At 34.7% G+C, this 10555-nt stretch overlaps 2 protein-coding genes across 3 annotated transcripts; one reads left to right on the top strand and one right to left on the bottom strand.

Annotated features, from left to right (window-relative positions):
- The first annotated feature begins 289 nt into the window (after positions 1-289).
- On the top strand, positions 290-5528 carry LOC109191457 (ribonucleoside-diphosphate reductase small chain A). Its single transcript, XM_019342134.1, has 9 exons — positions 290-643; positions 1735-1895; positions 2766-2814; positions 2897-3023; positions 3453-3518; positions 3629-3745; positions 4179-4341; positions 4414-4484; positions 5075-5528. The coding sequence occupies exons 1-9, from the start codon at positions 484-486 to the stop codon at positions 5187-5189; spliced, it is 1029 nt and encodes a 342-aa protein (XP_019197679.1). The 5' UTR covers positions 290-483; the 3' UTR covers positions 5190-5528.
- A 473-nt stretch (positions 5529-6001) lies between these two features.
- LOC109191473 (glycine-rich RNA-binding protein 2, mitochondrial-like) lies at positions 6002-10209 on the bottom strand. 2 transcript variants are annotated; one of them, XR_002055925.1, is made up of 4 exons: positions 9927-10209; positions 6676-6780; positions 6474-6580; positions 6002-6377 (listed from the first exon to the last, which is right to left on the bottom strand). XR_002055925.1 is itself a non-coding variant. In XM_019342138.1 (4 exons), the coding sequence occupies exons 1-4, from the start codon at positions 10177-10179 to the stop codon at positions 6291-6293; spliced, it is 516 nt and encodes a 171-aa protein (XP_019197683.1). In that variant the 5' UTR covers positions 10180-10209; the 3' UTR covers positions 6002-6290. The 2 variants fall into 2 exon arrangements, 1 of the variants encoding a protein (XP_019197683.1); XM_019342138.1 differs by having other exon boundaries at positions 6676-6744.
- Positions 10210-10555: the final 346 nt, after the last annotated feature.

The following is a 10555-nucleotide window of genomic DNA, read 5'->3' as shown; positions in this document are numbered from 1 at the left end:
TACATTGTTACATATTAACAAATGTAATTTGAAGTTTTTGTATAATATATGCATGTTCAGAATTTACAATAATTATGAAAATATCATTGTATTATTTTCTTAATTTAGAATCGTTAATCATCTTAAATAGAGAAGTAGCATTATTCTAATTTTTTTTTACATGACACTTGTTAACTTACTCTACTTTAAATAAATACTCCATAATCTTTAGAATTTTTTATTTTTTAAAGGAGAAGATAAAATCTATGGCCAATATCTCAACTACCAAAACCTGTCAGTTTCTGAAGGGTTTTTGTAGGGTTTCACTCACTTTCTCTCCTCAAGCTACAACTTGTAACTCAAGTTACAACGTCTACGGCTCTACTTTCAATGTTTCCCTGTTCTGTATGTGTATACAAATATTATAATAAATTATTATAAATATAAAGATATATGCGTATATTTAGAGAGAGAGAGAGATAAGAAAGAGAGAGAACTTGAGCAATGGGTTCGTTGAGAAATGGAGCAGAGAGAGGCGTGCATGAAGAAAGCGAAAAAGACGAGCCAATACTGATGGTACAGTCCCAGAGATTCTGCATGTTTCCCATTAGATACCCACAATTATGGGAGATGTACAAGAAGGCTCAGGCCAGTTTCTGGACTGGTAATATATGTACACGAGAGTCTGTGGGGTTTCAATTTTGAATTTTTCTTCGAATTTGGTTCAAAATTTCATTTCTTCTGCCTATTTGGTTGCCTCGTTTCTGTGGAATTCGAATTCTTTGTGTAATTATGATGCTTTTTCTTTGTCACGCATGGGATTTTTCTTGGTTGTAGCAGTATAGGCTGTTCGATTGATATTGGAATTTTTAGTTTTGTTCATTTCTTGCCCCTGCCATTTTGGGGATAGTTGAAAGAATGGGAATTATTTGATGTGCTCTGTTACATTAGTTATACAAATGGATTTTTTGGGGTGATGGTGTGGCATGTGCATTGTGGTTTCATTTTGGTGGGGCCTAGAATCCCTTTTGGTTTATCCCTTTTGGGGGTCATATCCCTGTTTGAAGTGCAGTGACATTTGGAAGTTTCAAAATTCAAAGTACCATCATGCAATTGGAGGAAATAAGCTTTGTCTCTAAACCCCTAGGTTCACAAGCAGTAACATTTGAGAATTTCTAAAGGTTAAGCACCTTCACTGTGACATTGTGCACCTTATCCTTTACTGCACCATCTGAACAATGTGGGGACCTTGTAGTCACCTTTTATCTTTTAAGCATCCTCCATATTATATGAGAAAATGTTGTGTACTTGAGCTAATGGAGGGCACTGACACTTGCACTAGTGCTATAAACAGGACAATTTCTTCTAACCCCATCACTTTTGACTGGTGGGTGGTCTGTTTTGAAGAGCTCCTTTTCCATCTGAATTTAGGAAGCAATCAACTATACAAACTGTGCAGAATGTGTTGAGTGAACAAAACAAGATCATTCACTGCATCAACTCTAATGTTAAATTGCAATACAAACTGTTTAATGTCACATTTTGGAATAATACCCTTTGCAGTTAGTCCTATTTGTCTCCTTTTGCATCTTTCACTTGGCTTAATACTGATGCATAATCTTTTAAGCATCCTCCATATTATATGAGAAAATGTTGTGTACTTTGCAGTTAGTCCTATTTGTCTCCTTTTGCATCTTTGATTTGGCTTAATACTGATGCATAATCTTTCTTCCTTCCACTGAATTTGGGATTCAGCTGAGGAGGTTGATCTATCTCCCGATGTGCAGCAGTGGGAAGCTCTGTCTGATTCTGAAAAGCACTTTATAAGTCATGTTCTAGCCTTTTTTGCTGCATCAGATGGAATCGTTTTGGAAAATTTGGCAGCCAGGTTCTTGAATGATGTTCAAATTCCTGAGGTGAATGGATGCCTTTCTCTTTGGTATCTCTATTGAATTGTTTTGCAATGATGTATAAAAATAAAATAGCATTTGATTTTAGATCATTACTCTAGTTCTTCAAACAACATACTGTAGTTTTTAATAGCACTTAGAATCTGGAAAATCTAAACATGCTGAAGAAATGTTTTACTGTTGGGTATGATGGAGTACTTAGACTAACATTTTAAAAACTTACTGTTGTCTATTTTTTAATTTTTAGTACATTATGTTCAATGTGTTTCAAAGTAGTTGTTGTTTATAGTTTGAGTTTCTATAAGCTGTTGCAGTGGGAATTCAATATTTTCTGGTACATATATAGAGTGCAAATCTTACTTAAAATTACCCATAACAAATTTAAAAAAAAAAAAAAAATTGTTTAAACTAGAAGTAATAAATACTTAAATAATCAGCAGAAACCTATGATGGATGTTGTTTGTAAGTGGCAGGAAATACACAAAGATAAAATGAACATCATTCACAAAATTAGTTGATGCATAATCCATAGGTTTGCACTAATATTTTGAGAAGAACTTTTTTTGGATTAATGAATTAATTAACTGCCAATTTCAGTAGTTGGAGATATTTTCCTCAAATTTCTAATGGAAATATGAGCATTCATGCGTTTTAGGTGTTAACGGGACTTCTATTTAGTCCTTTCGGTGTTAATTTTGAGAAATATAAATGTTTTCTTTTGGTTTGGTTTCATCTCCTTGCTCTAATGTTCTTGAGTTTCTACCTCTGAATTTATTGAGTAAAGATTCAAACCAGGTGATTGCAAAGGTGATGTGCTTAAAATGTAAATATATAGTGCTGTTGCTTAGTAACATTTGTTTTACTTACATTGCGCAGGCACGTGCATTTTATGGGTTTCAAATTGCAATGGAGAATGTACATTCTGGTCGGGCTTTGTAACTACTTGTGTGATACTTGGAAAATATTATTCAGTATATATTATTCTGAACTTGTCCGTCCATGTGTAGAGATGTACAGCTTACTTCTGGAGACCTACATTAAGGATTCCAATCAGAAAAGCAAATTGTTTAATGCAATTGAAACCATTCCCTGCGTTGCAGAAAAGGCCAAGTGGTCTTTGAATTGGATAGAAAGGTAATAAATTATGCTCTACTGTTTGATTTATACGGAGCAACATGACTTTTAACTTGTCCTTTCTTAAGGATTTCTTAGAACTCTCCTCAACGTCATTTTCTAATACTAGTAAAATCATGTCAACCCTGTTGCCTTATTAGTTGCCTTTCTCAGTCTTTGTTTTCTTACCATCATGCTGTATCATTCATAATTCAAATGCCGTTAATGACAATAAGTACAAAATATTTGGCTAAAATGTTTTTAAAATGACGCTTTAGCATTCCATTCTTATTGGCCTACTTCAGGTTTTCCAATGACTCAAAATAGTGACGCTATAAAGCTGGCATTATTAACTGTCACGGTTAGGGTACATCTGTATTGGAGTGATGTGCATTGAATGTATATTATTTTCTACTAATGGATGTTTAGAGTGCTATCTTGAACATGCAGTTCCAGCTCATTTGTAGAGAGGCTTGTTGCCTTTGCTTGTGTGGAAGGAATTTTTTTCTCAGGAAGGTATGTTTCTGTTAAACCTAGCGTATCTGCTGGAATAAATTATATGACATATGTTTAAGTATTGTTTTCTGAAGATTGACATTAAATGCTATAACGTCTTCTCTTCCCAGCTTTTGTGCCATTTTTTGGCTTAAAAAGAGGTGCCTAATGCCAGGCTTGGCATTCTCAAATGAACTTATTTCCAGAGATGAGGGTCTACACTGTGACTTTGCCTGTCTACTATATAGGTATAGAACAGCATTTACAAGCATTCAAAGAGTTTCAGATTACTTTTTTTTTTTGGTCAGACCATGAGGCGTCCTGAGCAGGCCCTAATTGTAGGAGGCACCTTTAAGCCCGTACCATACTCAGATTAATCCCCATTCGCACTGGGCCGGCCCAATTAAAGGGCGAAGTGCTGGCCAGATTGGTTTTTCCATACGAGAGGGGCTTCAAACTCCCAACCTCTCTTAAGGGATGGGAGTGCATGGCCACTCACACCAACCAAGCTGGTTAGAGTTTCAAATTACTTTGTGCTAACAGTAATATGAAAACCTCGTCTTCCTTTCATTTTCTTCTGTGTTTGTGCCTCCTTCCCAATTTAATTGATTGAATTAGGAAAATTTGGCAGAGGAAGTCTAAGACAGCTTGTCCTAGTACTCATCTCATTGACTTGTGCAGTTTTGTGCAAAAGAAATTGCCATGGCAAAAAGTACATCAAATTGTGAATGAAGCTGTTGAAATCGAGACAAATTTTGTATGTGATGCTCTCCCATGTGCCTTGATTGGCATGAATTCTGAACTAATGAGCCAGTATATCAAATTTGTTGCTGACCACCTCCTGGTACTAAACTTGCTGGCTTCCTCTCTTTTCTATTTTCTGTATTAAGCAAAGTGTAACGATTTAATTTCTCAGGTTGCCTTAGGGTACCAGAAGAATTACAATGTAGAAAACCCCTTCGACTGGATGGAATTTATTTCCTTACAGTAAGTAATGATGCAAAAGAAATTGGTCGTTCCTTCATTTCTCATATCTTTGGAGTTATTTTGATATAATATACAATTGCAATATAACAATTTTTTGTTCAGACCATAGTATGGTTTTTACTTCTCACTGTTTGATAGTTGTTTTGAGCATGGAGATGCTATTCATTTGAAAGATAATTAGTGATATTTGATTGGCTCAGTCCTTTTTTCTCCTTGAAGCTAGAGCATAGAAATCATGATTAAAAACCAGTCACCAAAAATTTGAGTTTCAGGCCAAATACCTTGTGGTTTGATGGCATCACTGTTACCTTTCCAAACGGAAGGTCACAGGTTCGAGTCTCATCCCAATCAAGGATGTTGGCATAACATGTTGAGCCAGATATTATAGATAGGTTAGTTTGTAGTTACCTAAAAACTTGTATGCTACTTGCACCAGAAGTCATCTGAACTTGTATTCTTCCCTTTGACATTCTGCCAAATGATATAAGATGGCAGGCACTGAAATCTCATTTGGTTCTGATTAACAAGATGTCTCAAAGTTGTTTCTAGCATTACGGTTATACCCTAAAATCCCTTCCTATTTTGAACAGGGGCAAAGCCAACTTCTTCGAGAGGCGGGTGGGTGACTATCAGAAAGCTTCGGTTATGTCAAACTTGCGAGACACCTCTAAGAATTTTGAGTTCAAGCTGGATGAAGACTTCTAGGATTCTCAACTATCATTTTTTTGGTCTCATAGAGATATGGATTACTTATTTTAGCATGAACTTGATGCCAAAAGATGGCATTTTCTTTCCTTTCTCATAATATTCATAGAAGAAGCATCTTGCCATGTTTATAGTAAATGTGCAGTGGCTATTGCCTATTAGGGAGGAAGCACTAAGCTGGCTCAAGGAGAGAAATATGGACAATGTTCATGTGGAAATTGACTCCTTACAGGTGGTGTACGATATTTTGAGTGAATTCTGTCACGTGTTTATCACTTTTGCTAAATGATCAGTGAATCAGGTTACACATTTATTAGCTAAGCATTCTGTTTCATTGTCTAGTTGTTTAGAGTGATTTTCCAACCCTCCTCCCATCATTTGTAATGTCTTCGGACTTGATTTAATGCTATGGTTTTATTCCAAAAAATAAAATAAAATAGTAAATATGCCTTTTTGACTGCTTTTAGAAGACACGAGCTGTAGACCATATTTTAGTGTAAAATAATGTACATTCAGTACAAAAATAATGTACTTTTAATATTTTAAAGATGTACATTATTTGTCTACTGAGTGTACATTATATTGTATAATGTGCATTCAGTATAAAGATAATGTACATTTAATATATTAATTAAAAATGTACTTTTTGTTATGATCCACACAGCACTGTATGGATCATGATCCACACAATAATTTTGCCTCCTCAAGTGATGAAGTGTATGCTTAGTGCATATATTTAGAAAATCATGTAAGTGTTGGACAACTACTATTGTATGTTAAAGCATCATAGCATTTCAGTTTAGCATAACACATTGAAGGTGAAACTTCCATCCCACAAGACCATTAAATAAAGGATCAAATCATCCATAATTTCAACATACAGAATGCCACTAATCTTTCACCATGAAGAAACTAACACAGTTCTTCTAAAAGCTTGCCATTTGGCATAAGGAAAAATCTTTTCAAACCAGTAAGTCTTCATACAAGATATCGCGCTTACTAGTCTGAAAGTTACAGGTTCGCTATACCCATGATCTACAAATGCCGAAACTCCACAGATCCCAAAGATTACAATAGAGATCGAGGAGGATTCTTGTTTGACTAGAACTTGTAAGGTGGTGTCTTAGCACGACTTTTGCATGATCCTGGCTTTGCAACGTTCACACGTATAAACCTGCCATTGAAAAACTTAAGACGGAACAGGTTTATAAGTCAATATCCATATTAGCAGCAATCTAAGAAAAACGAGCAACATTATAATAATAATAATAATAATAGTGCTACCTTCCCATCCATCTCATCTGCAGCTGATACAGCAGACTCCTCATTAGAAAACCAGACATTAGCAAAAGACAAAGGTTGTTTGGTCTTCTTATCAATTAAAATTTTAACTGCAACATAACATAGAACAGAATAAACATTCTAGTTGTGATAATAATCCACAAATAAGCTAGTTGGGAAAATGAATTGAGAGGGGAGAACTCACCTCGGAGTACATCCCCGAATTTGGAAAATGCAACCTTCAAGCTTTCCTCAGATGTAGATTTTGGCAGTCCTGTGTTTATAAGCTTTCACGTTCAGCAAATGATGTCTACAAGGTTATAACTCCCATCATCAATCAAGCTTTAATATTTCACCAATATGTCTAAAGCAATTCCTAGCCCCATAAAGTAGAATAGTCCAAAAGTCTAGTGTCATCCAGTGGAAGAACATGAAATATTAATCATTAATAAACAAATACGGTCTATACTGAATCTTCTTGCACAGAAATCTGTCCTGTACATCTTACCCAGTCTAAACTAGGTAGTAATGGGCACCATTTAGTATGCTAGAATCACAATATGTGGGAATGGAACAAACCATGGGAAAGGAATAGCGGAAGGGAATCGGCAATAATTAAACAAGTTAATTCGAGTGAATCACTATTCCTCCAATGCTGTGAAGGTTAAAAAAAAAAGGGTATACAGGTAGTGTGTATTCCTTAGAAATAATGAATAGACTTGTAGCACGGGAATTGGATATTCAAATTGCAATTCAATTCTCTGTGTCCTAAATGGAGCCAAGAGAATCCCCTTATGTAATTATAGGGACCATTTGTGATCATCATGCATCTTGTATAAGTCATTCTGCACCAAGCTCATTGAAGGGGTCATACAAGCATACCTTATAACATTAGAGAAGATGCTTTGCACAGAATGAACTTTAAAAGGTAGGGTGAGACTCCTGTGAGACCGTTTCACGAATCCTTATCCGTGAGACAGATCGGTTCAATATGAAAATATAATACTTATGCAGAAAAATGTAATATTAATCAGAAATAAATTGTTTGTTATTTATAAGGGAAAACTTAATACTTTTGAAGAAAAATGTATTACTTTTAAATAAAAAATGTAATATTCAGGAGTTGAACAGTTACTTATGAAAAAATATATATAGTACTAATTAGGGATATATTAATTTATTGTTACTTATTAGAGAAAGTATAATACTTATGAGCAAAAATGTGATACTTTTGATGGAAAATGTAATACTTTTAAATTAAAATGTAATATTAGGAATTAAGAGTTACTAATAAAAAGAATTGTACTCACTATGTCCTATTTTATCTGTCTTACTTACTATTCATTGGTCAAACCAACACTTTCTTCTTTTCATTAGTATTTACTTATAACTTTTAAATTTAATTTTTTGTGTTTAATAATACTTTTAATGTAGTTTCTAAATATATAAAGAGAAAATTTCAATTTTGGTCCACTGACTATTGGTGTTGTGTTAATTGCAACACTTAACTATCAAAAATGTTAATTTAATACCTTGACTATGCAATTTCTATCAATTTTGATCACGCCGGCCAAATTACCGTCGAATTGTGACCGGAAAATCTTAAGTCAACATTTGAACTGAATTGAAAGGGGTAAAATCGTCTTTTCTCCGGCATCCTTCTCCGGCCTCCGTCTCCGGATTCCTTCTCCAACGTCACAGCTTCCGCCTCCGGCCAAAATGAAAGGAATTTGCGGTGTACTTTAATCTGACACTGAAGCAGTGAAGCCATAGGCCATTGATTGACCGATAACATAAAAAACTGAAGTCACCGTATAAGTTTGGAGTTTGGACAGATCAAGCGGCTGCAAATTCAAAGCACTCATCTCTCTACTGCGATTTGCAAGTATATAAAATGCGCAAAGGACGAGTGGTGGGTGCTTCTTTACTCAATTTAATCTTTATTCTTTTGCTTTGCAGTTTTCTGGGTTTAATTTCAAATTTTCAACAACTTTGAGCTGGGTTGCTCTTGTTCTCTGAAGAAGAAAAAGAGGTGGGTGCTTCTTTCCTCAATTTAATCTTTATTCTTTTGTTTTGCAGTTTTTTTGGTTTAATTTCAAATTTTCATCAACTTATTGGTTTTGGTGGAGTGCTCTTCTTAGGGGCACAGAGAATGGTTGGTGAGTTCGTAGGCAGAGGCAGAGGCTGTGACATTGGAGAAGGAATCCGGAGAAGGACACCGGAGATATAGGCTGGACAACACTTCACTTTCCCAAATTAGAAGGAGGCCGGAAAAGACAATTTTACCCCTTTCAATTCAGTTCAAATGTTGACTTAAGATTTTCCGATCACAATTCGTCGGTAATTTGGCCGACGTGACCAAAATTGATAGAAATTGCATAGCCAAGGTACTAAATTAACATTTTTGATAGTCAAGTATTGCAATTAACACAACACCAATAGTTAGTGGACTAAAATTGAAAATTTCTCATATATAAATTTTACATACTAATTTTAAACTTAATATTATGAAAAATTAAATTGTAAATAACTCCAGTTAAGCATTGTTAACTAAACCCGACACAAAATAGGACGGAGGGAGTAATACTTATAAAAATCCAGCCCATCGCACAGTTCTCATAGGAGATTTTGCCTAAAAGGTATATACTTCCCACGGATTGCAAGGGAATCTTATAATATATTGGCTAAATCATGTATTGGTTGACAAGAAGTTAAATAACCACCCAAAGAAGTGAATTATAATAGTTTAAACAAAGAGAATGGACCATTTTCTAAAATTTATAAACAAAACACAGACCAAATCATAATGCAGCACTACAGAATGACCATTATCTCAGCTTAGCCTTAAAGAAGAAAGAATTTTTTGCATTATTGTACATTCATTTACCATAGATGCTAATATACACAGGGCATTGGGTGAAATTATATGCAACTATGCATATATAGATGGAATAAATATCACACCCACAGTCAAACAAAAAGAATAGGACTTCAATTAAGTTATTTAACAGAGCTATATCCCAATCACTATACATTTCAATATCTCTAATTCTTTAAGCAATTAACACAAGAAAAATTGCATTTTTGGTCCTTCAGTTATACATTGGTACAAACTTAGTCCCTGAGTTATATGCTTGACAATCTTTAATCGCTAAGTTATGCACATAGTGGCAACTTTAGTCCCTTGGAGACTATTTCTACCACCAATTTGTCACTTAATAAAGTGGTTGATTTAGTCTTTCAAAGACTAAAATCGCAACTCCATGCATAACTTAGGAGTTAAAATAGTCACGAATATAATAACTCATAACTCAGGGACTAAGTCTGTACTCCGGTTATAACTGGAGAACCAAAAATACAATTAGAACACTTAATAAAAATTATCTAGAACTAATGCAGCACCACGACAACAATTAGAACAAGTGATTACAACTTAAAAAGGCATAAAGGATATACCTTTTATGAAGATTATTGTGTTTGATGAAGCATTATCTTCTGGGTCCAATGAGGAGGTAGAGCTCAAGCAAAGGTGGGGATTTTGTAAAGATGATTTGGTAACTGGTGGGCTGAAAAATGAATTTCTTGAAAATTTGGGGTTGGATGTATATTGGTTTAGGGATTTTGACACAAATAATGATCCGATTGCCAATGGTTTACGGACTTGGGATGAGCAAATGGGGGATGTACAGGGTGAGCAAAACAGAGCCATTCTAAACCCTAGACTTGAATCGATAGAGTGGCTGTGTTTAGATTTTTTTTTTTTTTTTTTCTTTTAATTAACCCGACCCGAATAGTTTCGTAACAGATTTTGTCCCATCAATTTCCAAACTGCCAACACAAAAATTAAAATATGGCATTTGCCAGAAAATAATGTTATCCTTTTTTACTTTTTCTTTTTTGAGGTGACGAAAGAAACCCGTAGTCACTATGTAATAGTGATCTTGTCTTGTGACTCTAATTGACAAAAGATTACAAAGAGGTAAACTAAATTAAGTTGTCCAAGTTGCTCATAGCTAACCGACTCAAACTAAGAAAAATAATAGACTACTCCCACCGAGAGTCGAACTTGTGTCAAAGTACATACG

This window comes from Ipomoea nil, unplaced genomic scaffold, assembly GCF_001879475.1.
Source record: "Ipomoea nil cultivar Tokyo-kokei standard unplaced genomic scaffold, Asagao_1.1 scaffold0207, whole genome shotgun sequence".
NCBI classification, from domain to species: domain Eukaryota; kingdom Viridiplantae; phylum Streptophyta; class Magnoliopsida; order Solanales; family Convolvulaceae; genus Ipomoea; species Ipomoea nil.
Note: the sequence above shows the minus strand (reverse complement) of the source record. Positions and strands in the feature narration are given on the sequence as shown.

Bases quoted from the DNA above. Each gene is read 5' to 3' on its own strand.
- LOC109191457 (XM_019342134.1), top strand. From the start codon at position 484: ATGGGTTCGTTGAGAAATGGAGCAGAGAGAGGCGTGCATGAAGAAAGC. The intron at 3,746-4,178 runs GTATAGAACAGC...TGACTTGTGCAG, and splicing joins TTTGCCTGTCTACTATATAG to TTTTGTGCAAAAGAAATTGC. The intron at 4,485-5,074 runs GTAAGTAATGAT...TATTTTGAACAG, and splicing joins ATGGAATTTATTTCCTTACA to GGGCAAAGCCAACTTCTTCG.
- LOC109191473 (XM_019342138.1), bottom strand. From the start codon at position 10,179: ATGGCTCTGTTTTGCTCACCCTGTACATCCCCCATTTGCTCATCCCAA. The intron at 6,745-9,926 runs GTATATCCTTTA...TTATAAACACAG, and splicing joins CACAATAATCTTCATAAAAG to GACTGCCAAAATCTACATCT. The intron at 6,378-6,473 runs GTAGCACTATTA...TTCCGTCTTAAG, and splicing joins CAGATGAGATGGATGGGAAG to TTTTTCAATGGCAGGTTTAT.